The 14,599-nt window shown below is 42.1% G+C and overlaps 1 protein-coding gene across 1 annotated transcript in view; it reads left to right on the forward strand.

Moving 5' to 3' along the window:
• LOC120017608 overlaps positions 1 to 4,886 on the forward strand; it is a 30,608-nt gene extending 25,722 nt beyond the window's left edge. The window contains exons 7-8 of the mRNA XM_038960472.1: positions 2,726 to 2,830; positions 3,022 to 4,886. Of these exons, the coding sequence (XP_038816400.1) occupies positions 2,726 to 2,822 (97 nt within the window). The 3' untranslated portion in view covers positions 2,823 to 2,830; positions 3,022 to 4,886. The remainder of the gene's footprint in view (positions 1 to 2,725; positions 2,831 to 3,021) is intronic.
• The last annotated feature ends 9,713 nt before the right edge of the window (positions 4,887 to 14,599 follow it).

The raw sequence follows: 14,599 nt of genomic DNA on the forward strand, positions 1-14,599 counted from the left end.
ATCGTTACTTTAAGACATGAAGGTCAGTCAATACGGAAAATTTAAAGGAATTTGAAAGTTTCTTCAAGTGCCGTCGCAAAAACCATCAAGCACTATGATGAAACTGGCTCTCATGAGGACCGCCACAGGAAAGGAAGACCCAGAGTTACCTCTGCTGCAGAGGATAAGTTCATTAGAGTTGCCAGCCTCAGAAATTGCAGCCCAAATAAATGCTTCACAGAGTTCAAGTAACAGACACATCTCAACATCAACTGTTCAGAGGAGACTGTGTGAATCAGGCCTTCATGGTCGAATTGCTGCAAAGAAACCACTACTAAAGGGCACCAATAAGAATAAGAGACTTGCTTGGGTCAAGAAACACGAGCAATGGACATTAGACCAGTAGAAATCTGTCCTTTTGGTCTGATGAGTCCAAATTGGAGATTTTTGGTTCCAACCGCCGTGTCTTTGTGAGACGCAGAGTAGGTGAACGGATGATCTCCGTATGTGTGGTTCCCACTGTGAAGCATGGAGGAGGTGGTGGGATGGTGTGGGGGTGCTTTGCTGGTGACACTGTCTTTAATTTATTTCGAATTCAAGGCACACTTAACCAGCATGGCTACCACAGCACTCTGCAGCGATACGCCATCCCACCTGGTTTGCGCTTTGTGGGAGTATCATATGCTTTTCAACAAGACAATGACACACCTCCAGGCTGTGTATGGGCTATTTCACCAAGAAGGAGAGTGATGGTGATGGTGCTGCATTAGGTGACCTGGCCTCCACAATCACCCGACCTCAACCCAATTGAGATGGTTTGGGATGAGTTGGACAGCAGAGTGAAGGAAAAGCAGCCAACAGGTGCTCAGCATATGTGGGAACTCCTTCAAGAGTTGTTGGAAAGCATTCCAGGTGAAGCTGGTTGAGAGAATGCCAAGCGTGTGCAAAGCTGTCATCAAGGCAAAGGGTGGATACTCAAATTCTAAAATATATTTTGATTTGTTTAAAACTTTTTTGGTTACTATATGATTCCATATGTGTTATTTCATAGTTTTGAGGTCTTCACTATTATTCTACAATGTAGAAAATAGTACAAATAAAGAAAAACCCTGGAATGAGTAGGCGTGCCCAAACTTTTGACTGGTACTGTATATCTGTCATTCTCATTGAAAGCAAGTCTATGAAGTTGTATATCTGTTCTGTGTGTGCTATTTCTATGCTGCCCGTTTTTAAGTTTTGTTTTTGCGTCTTTTACTTTCGGTTTTGTACAAAATACAATATTTTTGCTTATGGAAAATATATTTCACAACGGTTTCGACGGTACAACAATTCTCTACACTATAATTGCTTGTTCTGTCACATAAACGGAAATTAGGCAAACTATTAGAATTTTAGCAACCAGGAAATGCAACTTGGTCTCAGAGCATTTCGTATTATTCTGTAAGTAAATCCATGTTTGGTATGGTTACATAAGACAGATGGTTACTTAAGGCAAGAACGAAAGGAGGGTGGTTTTACGGGGTGGATAGGTTGTCGTATAATTTGAATGTCTTGCAACTCAAAGATCGCGAGTTCAAATCTCATCTCGAACAACTTTAGCATTTTATCTAATTTGAAACTTTTCAACTACTTACTACTTTTTAGCTACTTTTCAACTACTTAGCATGTTAGTTATATCTTCCCGTAACCCTAACCCTTTAAAATAACTCATAAACTTAACCCTAACCCCTAGCCTAGCTAATGTTAGCCTCCTAGCCACCTAGGTAGAATTTGTACATATCATACGTTTTGCAAAACTTTAACACAAATTGTTATTCGCAATATTTCATACGAAATGGGTGATGGACATCCACAAAATAATACATACTATACGAAACGTAGCATATCGTACTAAATGGAGTGTCTCGGATTTACGTAGAGAATAATGCGAAATGCTCTGAGACCAGGTTGGGAAATGGTGGAGCGATTTCAGCATAGTGCATCTTTAAATAAAATGACTTTAATATTTATATTTAAATCAGATAAATACCAATGTGGCTCCAACCTACCTAATTTTTAACAAAACACAATGTAGTACAACACTAATGAGTTCTACATAATGTCATCATGTAGTACTAATAAAATAATAATGTACTCATTCTCTAACTGTATCATACTGACTTCATGTGTCAGCTTTTTTTTTTTTAACACACAGGAATCTACGTCAACATAATTGGAGTAGATCAAAAAAAGATGTGGATATTTTGGGTTAGAAAATGTTGGAAGCACCAAAACTACAGTATATGACAGGTTCTTGGCAAATCATTTCAGATATCTTTTTTCTTTTATTAATGCGAGTCAGTGGAAGAATTGTGGTATTCTGTTGTCTGAAGGTTGTAGAACACAGGAATTTGGTGGGAGTTGCAGGGCTTGAGGAAAGAACAGCTATTTCTTTGGCCCTTCAACCTATTCCACATGCTGGATGGGGCACTCCTCAGACAGAGGGTGGGAGCTTGGCACGGACCCAGACGATTAGCGGAGGGGTTGCCGTGTCAGGTTTGAGGTATGCTGGGAGGAGTTGGAGAATTCCCAATGTATTTCACAGTGGTCCAATGAGATATAGAGATTCTATGCATAATTTATCTAAAGGGAGACCCTCTCTTGGAAATAAATGCATGTGGGAAAAACATCCTGGTCTCAACCATTGTGCATAGCTCCTTGTAACAGCATTGGAGCACACCAGTAACAATGCCCAATTTCCCTACAGCCCTGACCTGGGACCAGTGGAACTACCAGGAAGAAACAGGAACTCCATGGTGGCCTTGGGCCATCAGAACAAACTGGACTTCCAGTGGCCCCAATAACAAAGAAGGTACACAAAGTTCGGAAACAATCCAAATATTGCTAACGTGTAGTGAAACATGTTGGAAACATGCTGTGAACGTACAAGCACAACTAATTTAGCAGCTATCATATGATTAATGGTCAGCGTATCTTAAAGCTATCCATAGAGGTGAAGAGGCAACACTTTTTAAACGCTGAACATCTTTGTTTTCTACCTAGATACGAAACAGATGGCCCAAAGTGGGAAGAGACAGCCCTGAAGAGGAGGACAAAGTGAAGTTGAACAGATTCTTGACTGGACTGGGATAGGATGAGTGTGAAAGGAGGGATGAGAGAAAGAACACTTGTGATGGATGACAAAATTTGAGTGAGGAGTGAAAAGAAAACAAAAAGATGGATGGTCATAGACATCTATCTCTCTTGAGATACAATTCTAAAATAAGAGATGTTATTGTTTAAAATAAGGGAACATTGGTATGTATATGAGAATACTCCACAATGTACATGAAAACGATATAAATTATTTAATCTTGTACTATACTCGTTTTCTATACAATTCATATGGTAGCTTAATGTCTTCTCTAAATGTATTTTATTCATTCAGGCTGACATTTCAATACTATGTGTTGATGGAGCAAACAAGAACTCTTTGATATGGTAGTTTCATCTAAGAAATAGACAATATTCTGGGGTGGAAATAAAGACTTGGATTATCAGTAACTTAATCTGAATAATATTGACAGTGATGAGATACAGTACATTAGAAACGGTTGCTTGCTGTATCTTGCTTTCGTCTATGGTAAAGTCTGCTCCCCAATTGAACATGGCTGCTGCATAATAATATTATTTACACATGTCTGGTGATCCATTATGTGAGAGAGAAGTCTACAGTAAAACAAGTCATGCTCCCATGAACAAATGTGAAACATACACATATTGTACATATTTCACAATTGTACTTTCAGAATCTATACAACATATTTAGTGTGATTTATCTTCTTGTTTTGAGTGTAGGCCTATATAGGCTAGGTGTTTGCAATATGTACCATACATGGATGACAGATTGTGGTGTATATGTTGTGTGATTGTGCTGTACATAACACATGTTCATGTAGTGTGTAACTGTCAGTATGTATGTACAAGAGGGGAGTTATGTCTGTAAATTCCTATGTCTATATGGAAAGTTATCATTTTTGGAGAGAGGTTCAAGATCCCTAAAGATAAAAACTGCTGTCAGATGTTACGATGACATTTGTGATGCATTGCCCTAAGGCATTTTAATGTTCCTGTCAAACATTTATGTTAAAAAAACAGTCAATATTTTTTTTATATCAATTGATATCACTACAAGATGTGATTTATCAGAGTCTGCTGTTGCTCTTGTTCATCTTCAAGATATATATTGTTTTTGGTCGGGACATGCAAGTCTGGTTTGACTAGCTAACAGTGATTTAGCTTTTCTACACCACTGTTACATCACTATGAGGTTATTTGATAACAGACAGGCGAAACAAGTGCCACGGTGCTTTGGAAATCTCACTGGGCAACTAGAGAAGATAGGTTTCACACAGAAACTTTGGAAAGGATTATTAAATTGGCTTTAAAGCCTTGACACCTACAGCAGCAGCTAATTTCAACTGCTCAAAACTGTCCATTGTGTTAATGACAGGAATGGAGTTAATCAAATTTAAAAGACACTAATCCCACAGAAAGAATGCAAGCAATAGTTAGTTATCCAGTATGTACTTCAGCAACGGGAACTAGAGTGTAGTACAACACTAATGAGTTCTACATAATGTCATCATGTAGTACTATTAAAATAATAATGTACTCATTCTCTAACTGTATCATACTGAATTCATGTACCTCTAAACACTCTAATCAAGTAGAATATAAATGTGTTGCAACAGAGGCAGTAAATGCTGTCAATATGTATGATACATTTGTCGGGCTGGTAACTAAAGACAAAAGATAGTGATATCTGTATATTGTATATTGTACAATTTACTGCAATGGATGAAACATCTCAATATGCATATTGCATCATTATTCAAAGTTATTTTTCAAAATAAAGTTGACATTTCCTAAGACATGAAATGTATGCTGTGTTTCTGTGCTTTGAGTTCATTTTAGATCACTCACTGACCTCTCACAGGATATGAAGCAAATCATGTTTCTCATAGAAAGAAGGACGCAAAGAGCACTACCTCATTAGAAACTAGCTGATCTTGCAAATAAGTGGAAAGATACACTCAACTGTGTGTCCTTAGACAGAGATTCCCCTCTCTTTATGATTCATACTAATAAGTAATGAATACTTATTCTCATCCAGGTAGAACTGCAGGAAGCGGACCAGCCTTTTCCAATTAGAGAGGACCTTCACAGCCAGTGACTCGGGAGATTCATACCTCTTTCTGTCCAGGCTGAACATTTGTTGGATAAAAGACAGAATCCGACCCTGGAAACACAGAAGGGTATCTGTCACTATAGCGAAGATGAAAGGAAACTCTTTGATCGCCACATCATGGTAAAGTAGGTCTGTATCAAAGACAAAAACTCTAACTGGATCTATGGGTATTGAAAGGATACTATACAATATTAAATGACTACAACATACGGAGCAAAGCATAACTCACTCACAGCTGAGAGAGGGACAACAACAAACAGGCCTATACCGGGTACGCCAAATAAAAATGTGATTCACATTTTTGTTAAAAAACATTTTCAAACAGTCCATTTATATTTTCCAACGGGGCTATACATTTGGGTGAGGTTTTTTTCTCACCTGAGAAGCCTCGTTTCACTGACACAAATAAAATTAAACCATCTAGTGTTCAGCGAAATAACAACACAATGTCAAATACAGGTAGCTTAGTCAAATAATTAACATCCAATCACATTAACCGTTACTGTCTCGCGGGAATTCCACTATGTAGCTGCTGCTCATGTTGGTATCTGTACTGATGGCGCAAAAGCCATGACAGGGAGGCATAGCGGAGTGGTAATGCACGTGCAAGCAGTTGCTCATGATGCCACTTGGGTACACTGCAGTATCTACCGAGAGGCTTTTGCTGCCAAGGGAATGCCTGACCGCTTGAAAGACGTTTTGGAAAAAAATTGTTAACTTTGTTAAAGCAAGGCCCCTGAACTCTCGTGTATTTTCTGCACTATGCAATGATATGGGCAGCGACCATGTAACGTTTTTACAACATACAGAAGTGCGCTGGTTATCAAGAGGCAAAGTATTGACACGTTTTTTTAATTGAGAGACAAGCTTAAAGTTTTCTTTACTGACCATAATTTTGACTTGTCTGACCGCTTGCATGATGACGAGTTTCTCACACGACTGGCCTATCTGGATGATGTTTTTTCTCGCCTGAATGTCTGAATCTAGGATTACAGGGACTATATTCAATGTGTGGGACAAAATTGAGGCTATGATTAAGAAGTTGGAGCTCTTCTCTGTCTGCATTAACAAGGACAACACACAGGTCTTTCCATCATTGTATAATTTTTTGTGTGCAAATGAACTCAAGCTTACGAACAATGTAAAGTGTGACATAGCGAAGCACCTGAGTGAGTTGGGTGCGCAATTACGCTGGTACTTTCCCGAAACGGATGACACAAACAACTGGATTTGTTATCCCTTTCATGCCCTGCCTTCATTCCACCAACCGATATCTGAACAAGAGAGCCTCATCGAAATTGCAACAAGCGGTTCTGTGAAAATGTAACTTAATCAGAAGCCACTGCCAGATTTCTGGATTGGGATGCACTCAGAGTATCTTGCCTTGGAAAATCGCGCTGTTAAGACACTGATGCCCTTTGCAACCACGTATCTATGTGAGAGTGGATTCTCGGCCATCACTAGCATGAAAACTAAATACAGGCACAGACTGTATGTGGAAAATTATTTAAGACTGAGAATCTTTCCAATACAACCCAACATTGCAGAGTTATGTGCATCCTTTCAAGCACACCCTTCTAATTAACCTCAAATCAAATCCAATTTTATTTGTCACACACATGGTTAGCAGATGTTAATGCGAGTGTAGCGAAATGCTTGTGCTTCTAGTTCCGACCATGCAGTAATATCTAACAAGTAATCTAACCTAGCAATTTCACAACAACTACCTTATACACAGAAGTGTAAAGGAATGAATAAGAATATGTACATAAAAATATATGAATGAGTAATGGCCGAACGGCATAGGCAAGATGCAGTAGATGGTATAGAGTACCGTATATACATATGAGATGAGTAATGTAGGGTATGTAAACATTATATAAAGTGGCATTGTTTAAAGTGGCTAGTGATACATTTATTACATCAATTTTCATTATTAAAGTGGCTAGAGATGAGTCAGTATGTTGGCAGCAGCCACTCAATGTTAGTGATGGCTGTTTAACAGTCTGATGGCCTTGAGATAGAAGCTGTTTTTCAGTCTCACAGTCCCCGCTTTGATGCACCTGTACTGACCTCGCCTTCTGGATGATAGCGGGGTGAACAGGCAGTGGCTCGGGTGGTTGTTGTCCTTGATGATCTTTTTGGCCTTCCTGTGACATCGGGTGGTGTAGGTGTCCTGGAGGGCAGGTAGTTTGCCCCCGGTGATGCGTTGTGCAGACCTCACTACCCTCTGGAGAGCCTTACGGTTGTGGGCGGAGCAGTTGCCGTACCAGGCGGTGATACAGCCCGACAGGATGCTCTCGATTGTGCATCTGTAAAAGTTTGTGAGTGTTTTTGGTGACAAGCCGAATTTCTTCAGCCTCCTGGGGTTGAAGAGGCGCTGCTGCACCTTCTTCACCACGCTGTCTGTGTGGGTGGACCGTTTCAGTTTGTCCGTGATGCGTACGCCGAGGAACTTAAAACTTTCCACCTTCTCCACTACTGTCCCGTCAATGTGGATAGGGGGCTGCTCCCTCTGCTGTTTTCTGAAGTCCACGATCATCTCCTTTGTTTTGTTGACATTGAGTGTGAGGTTATTTTGCTGACACCACACTCCGAGGGCCCTCACCTCCTTCCTGTAGGCCGTCTCGTCGCTGTTAGTAATCAAGCCTACCACTGTAGTGTCGTCTGCAAACTTGATGATTGAGTTGGAGGCGTGCATGGCCACGCAGTCATGGGTGATCATGGAGTACAGGAGAGGGCTGAGAACGCACCCTTGTGGGGCCCCATTGTTGAGGATCAGCGGGGTGGAGATGTTGTTACCTACCCTCACCACCTGGGGGCGGCCCGTCAGGAAGTCCAGGACCCAGTTGCACAGGGCGGGGTCGAGACCCAGGGTCTCGAGCTTAATGACGAGTTTGGAGGGTACTATGGTGTTAAATGCTGAGCTGTAGTCGATGAACAGCATTCTTACATAGGTATTCCTCTTGTCCAGATGGGTTAGGGCAGTGTGCAGTGTGATTGCGTCGTCTGTGGACCTTTTGGGGCGGTAAGCAAATTGGAGTGGGCCTAGGGTGTCAGGTAGGGTGGAGGTGATATGGTCCTTGACTAGTCTCTCAAAGCACTTCATGATAAAATCACAGATGGCGTAGCAGTGCAGACGTGGTTTGTTGCCCTCTCGTTTACTTTTTGTATTTTTCATCTTTTTTTTGTATATATTCCAATTTATCTCTTTTTCCATTTTTAAATTAAATATACCTTCCGGTAACCCGCCTCACTCATTGTGACACGGATCCGCTATTGTTTTGGACCCTATAGTCAAAACTTTCATTAGAAGGTAGCCAGCTAATTAGCAAAGTTACTAGCCATTTAGTCATTGTTAGCCACTGCTAGCGGCCTTTACCCTCTGCTCAGGCACCAGACGTCTTTTTTAGCCTGGATAATACCTGCCAGCCTCGAACTGTTTTTCTCCACTACAACGCCAGATTCCTGCCAACCATTGATCATCACAGCTAGCTATCTTCAACTGAATGACCCAGCCCCGAAGCTAACCCTAAGCCGGCTAGCAAACAAAATTCCCACAACTACAATACCTCTTTCGCCATCTGCCCCGGTCCCTTCGTCGACACGGCGCCCGCCGTAACACCACGACTGGTCCGCAGACGAAATTCCATCAGCTGTGCCTTCAACCGGTCTTTGCCGGACGACGGAGCAGACGCTTCTACTTACCCCGGACTGCTAACTTTAAACGCCATGTCTCCCGCGTGCTAGCGTAGTAACGACTACCTAGCTGCTTCCCTGTTTCATCTATTGCTGTACACTGGACCCTATGATCACTTGGCTACATAGCTGATGCCTGCTGGACTCTTCATTTATCACGGTACTCCACTTTGTTTACCTTTGTTTATCTGTTGGCCCTAGCCCCGAGCTCAGGCCCTGTGTGTAGTTAACCGACCCTCTCTGCCCATTCATCGACATTTTACCTGTTGTTGTTGACATTTTAGCTGTTGTTGTCTTACCCGTTGTTGACTTAGCTAGCTCTCCCAATCAACACATGTGACTGCTTTATGCCTCGCTTTATGTCTCTCAAATGTCAATATGCCTTGTATACTGTTGTTTAGGTTAATTATCATTGTTTTAGTTTACTGCGGAGCCCCTAGTCCCACTGTACATGCCTTAGATACCTCCTTTGTCCCACCTCCCACACATGCGGTGACCTCACCCAGTATAACCAGCATGTCCAGAAATGCAACCTCTCTTATCATCACTTAGTGCCTGGGCTTACCTCCACTGTACCCGCACCCCACCATACCCCTGTCTGCACATTATGCCCTGAATCTATTCTACCACACCCAGAAATCTGCTCCTTTTATTCTCTGTCCCCAACGCACCAGACGACCAGTTTTGCTCGCCTTTAGCCGTACCCTCATCCTATTCCTCCTCTGTTCCTCGGGTGATGTGGAGGCTAACCCAGGCCCTGCGTGTCCCCAGGAACTCTCATTTGTTGACTTCTGTAATCGAAAAAGCCTTGGTTTCATGCATGTTAACATCAGAAGCCTCCTCCCTAAGTTTGTTTTACTCACTGCTTTAGCACACTCCGCCAACCCTGATGTCCTTGCCGTGTCTGAATCCTGGCTTAGACTGTACGCTTGTTTATTCCATGTAACTCTGTGTTGTTGTTTCTGTCGCACTGCTTTGCTTTATCTTGGCCAGGTCGCAGTTGTAAATGTGAACTTGTTCTCAACTAGCTTACCTGGTTAAATTAAGGTGAAATAAAATAAAATAAAAATTATGACGGAAGTCATTTAGCTCAGTTACAGTACCTTCGCTTTCTTGGGAACAGGAACAATGGTGGCCCTCTTGAAGCATGTGGGAACAGCAGACTGGGATAAGGATTGATTGAATATGTTCGTAAACACACCAGCCAGCTGGTCTGCGCATGCTCTGAGGACGTGGCTGGGGATGCCGTCTGGGCCGGCAGCCTTGCGAGGGTTAACACGTTTAAATGTTTTACTCACGTTGGCTGCAGTGAAGGAGAGCCCGCAGGTTTTGGTAGCAGGCCGTGTCAGTGGCACTGTGTTGTCCTCAAAGCGAGCAAAGAAGTTGTTTAGTTTGTCTGGGAGCAAGACATCGTGGTCCGCGACAGGGCTGGTTTTCCTTTTGTAGTCCGTGATTGACTGTAGACCCTGCCACATACCTCTCGTGTCTGAGCCGTTGAATTGCGACTCTACTTTGTCTCTATACTGACGCTTAGCTTTTTTGATTGCCTTGCGGAGGGAATAGCTACACTGTTTGTATTCGGTCATGTTTCCGGTCACCTTGCTCTGATTAAAAGCAGTGGTTCGCGCTTTCAGTTTTGCGCGAATGCGGCCATCAATCCACGGTTTCTGGTTGGGGAATGTTTTAATAGACGCTGTGGGTACAACATCACCGATGCACTTGCTAATAAAATCGCTCACCGAATCAGAGTATTCATCATAGTTAGCACGGGCGCTTCCTGTTTTAGTTTCTGTCTATAGGCTGGGAACAACAAAATGGAGTCGCGGTCAGATTTTCCGAAAGGAGGGCGGGGGAGGGCTTTATATGCGTCGCGGATCCAGGGTTTTGCCAGCCAGGGTCACGCATTCGATATGCCGATAAAATTTAGGGAGCCTTCTTTTCAGATTAGCCTTGTTAAAATCCCCAGCTACAATAAATGCACCCTCAGGATATGTTTCCAGTTTGCATAGTCAAATAAAGTTTTTTCAGGTGAGTTATTCACAATTTTCGATGAACATATAAGGTTTATGTAAGATGGTTAAATAAAGAGCAAAATTATTGATTATTATTTTATTATTATTTGTGCCCTGGTCCTATAAGAGCTCTTTGTCACTTCCCACGAGCAGGGTTGTGACAAAAACTCACACTCATTCTTATGTTTAATAAATGTATTGCGTAGTGTGTGGCAGGCCAATGATGGCAAAAAACAACATTTGAGAGTGCGCTGACCCTGGTGCTAGAGGGGGTATGCAGCTGGAGGTTGAATGTTTGAAGGGGTACGGGACTATAAAAAGTTTGGGAACCACTGTCCTATAGGGTCTCTCGGTCTTCTCAGTATTTTGTCAGTACAGGACCTTTTTTATTTCTATATTCTTATTTTAAATGTATGTAGTTCTGGCCTTGAGCTGTTCTGATCTGTTACTGTTCTGTATTATCTCTTGTTCTGTGTGGACTCCATAGTAGCTGCTGCTTTCGCAATAGCTAATGGGGATCCTAATAAAATACCACATGACAAGTCACATACCCTAAGAAGGATGTAGAAATCTTTGGTCTTGCTCTGTGATCCATAGGCTGCCCACATGATCTCTGGGTCTGTGTAGTCAAACACCTCATACAGATGGTGGTACAGCGCATCAGGCCTCTACGGACACACATGGATACATTACATCAGAACCAAGCTGACATCTCCTGGTAATATGTGGTAATGCATGCACGATAAATGAAAAATATGAATACTACTTGAATTTATTTGCCCACACCTTCCCGTTGTTGATAATAAAAATAAAGACAACAGCCATGCAACAGTTTTTTTTTCATCCTACCAATAAACTCTCCCTCTTCTTCTTAATTTGTGACCAGGCATAGAACATCACAGTCTGTGAAGACATTTTAAAAACAGACAGTTACTGTAGGGGTGGGTTCACCTTATTAAATGTTGAATGTGAACATAACAAAGGTTTAACCTTCACACATACGGTGTATCATTGTGATAGTATGTTAAATTGTCTTTAGTAATCTCATTATAAATCAATGCTGAGTACACGTATCATTTACAACATTTATTTGCTATTGATTATGAGAATAAAAAAAGCGTACTGTTTTCTTCGTGCCCTCTGAGATCCATGGGGTGCGTAGAGTTGGCTTTAAGATGGCTGGAATGTACTCCTGGCATTCCAGCACCTTCAGCACAATGGACTCGTAAAATATGTCATAAAAGCCAACGGTGTGCATCTAGAGATAGCAAGCAGGGAGCAGAGCCATTGTTCAGTGAAATATGGAGGGACATTTTCTCTGGTATTTATGATATACAGCAGGGAAAATCGTACTGTTCCCTTCACGTCTAAATCAGGTTTCCACAGACTCTTTCAACAGTACAGGTAGGTCAAATAGCTTTATTATTATGCTAGTTCACATGGTGCTGTGATGAACAATATTTAACAGACATACAGCCAGATGTATTGCTATGTGGGGGATGGACAACAAAATAGAACTTAACAGTAATATTAAAAAGAGAAGACTTGAAAGTGGGTATTCATGTTATAACATGATTACAATAGCATATGGTCCTATAAAAGTGAGAGCTTGGATGGTACTGATATAATGTGTCTCCATGGCAGCAGCTCACCCCTGCCTCTTGGCACTCGTCAACGATGTCTGGCCAGTTTGTAGGATTTTCAGTGAATGCCATGAGCTTTTCCCATACCAGACCAAAGCCCTCTGAGCTCTACAGAGATCAACACACAACCAAACAAACAAACACTCAGAGGCTTCTAATGGCATTATTCCAACATGGGACAGATCTGATGTTCACTGTGTGGGGTTTCTGAGGAAAATAGGCTGTTTTCCAAAGTCCACCTCCAGAAGAATTCAGGAACAAATGTGCGATGCATAGAGAATTATGTACAAACCCACTGAGAGACATACAGGCCTATTAAACCCACAAGGTCACATAGCAGGGAGAGTTACTACTGTCCAAACACTGCAGGGCTTGTCTCGATAAATGCCAAGCTCTTACAGTAGATGGCAGCTAATATAATGGATGCAAGTATCGAATACCTACTGAAGCATTTATTCTCCAGGAACATCTATACTGAACAAAAATATAAACACCACATGTAAACACAACAAGTGTTGGTCCCATGTTTCATGAGCTGAAATAAAATATCCCATAAATTTTAGATATGCACAAAAAGCTTCTCTCTACACGATTGTGCACACATTAGTTTATATCCCTATTAGTGAGCATTTCTCCTTTGCCAAGATAATCCATCCACCTGACAGGTGTGGCATATCAAGAAGCTGATTAAACAGCATGATCATTACACAGGTGCCCCTTGTGCTAGGGACAATAAAAGGCCACTCTAAAATGTGCTGTTTTGTCACACAACACAATGACACAGATGGGTCAAGTTTTGAGGTAGCGCACAATTGGCATGCTGACTGCAGGAATGTCCACCAGAGCTGTTGCCAGAGAATTTAATGTTAATTTCTCTACCATAAGCCGCCTCCAACGTCATTTTAGAGAATTTGGCAGTACGTCCAACAGGCCTCACAACCACAGACCATGTGTAACCACACCAGCCCAGGACCTCCACATTCGGCTTCTTCACCTGCGGGATTGTCTGAGACCAGTCACCCAGACAGCTGATGAAACTGAGGAGTACTTCTGTCTCTAATAAAGCCTGTTTGTGGGGAAAATCTTATTCTGATTGGTTAGCCCTGGCTCCAAAGTGGGTGGGCCTATGCCCTCCCAGGCCCACCCATAGCTGCGCCCCTGCCCAGTCATGTGAAATCCAGAGATTAGGGCCCATTGAATTTTTTTCAATGAACTGATTTCCTTATATGAACTGTAACTCGTTGAAATTGTTGGATGTTGCATTTATATTTTTGTTCAGTATATTTCCAGAGGGTGTGGTGGGTATACTACAAGCTACATACCTTCCCTGCTAAAGATAGTAGCCCTCCTATCAGGCTCTTTCCTGTCTCCTTCAGGAAGTGTTTGGCCTCTGGGTCTCTGAGAATGAGCTTTGGTACAGGAAACAGACATGGATGAGCGACGCTCTGTTCAGCTCTATGTGTCTCTGGCTGACAAATGACCAGTCAGGGGATTGCTTACCTCAAATGCTTGACGGATCGCACTGAGCTTGATGTTGATGAAGGCATCATCCTCACTTTCTGGAAGGTAGGGTCTGTGATAAGAGTACAACGGGACGTTTCACCAAGTGTAAATGTTCCTGAGTCATGCTTGGCTTGTCAGCTTGGTTGTCAAAGAGACAAGGTAGTATATCATCTTTGGACATATGGAGCTCTATTGATTAAATTCTTGGCAGAACGCTCACCTCCAGGAGTTTGGGTACATTCTCACATCTGTGTCGCCCAAAGAGAAGCTTCTCTCCAAGCACCCACTGCTCTGGAGGTACAGTCGTTTAACAAGGTCACAACAGTACATCCCCTGAATAAATCCAGTATAACGTGTCTATGGGCCAACTCTGACTCCTCGTACCTCATAGCAAGGGAAATACATCTCCTCTGAGATTGAGTCTTGCTGGGGCATCCCCTCATCTGAACCTGTATGTATTGGGAAGGACCACACTACCTGAGAATTCACATCTTCCTTACATTCCTAAAGGTATTAGGACTTGACTTGTATAC

Source organism: Salvelinus namaycush, chromosome 22 (assembly GCF_016432855.1).
Source record: "Salvelinus namaycush isolate Seneca chromosome 22, SaNama_1.0, whole genome shotgun sequence".
Taxonomy (NCBI): Eukaryota; Metazoa; Chordata; class Actinopteri; order Salmoniformes; family Salmonidae; genus Salvelinus; species Salvelinus namaycush.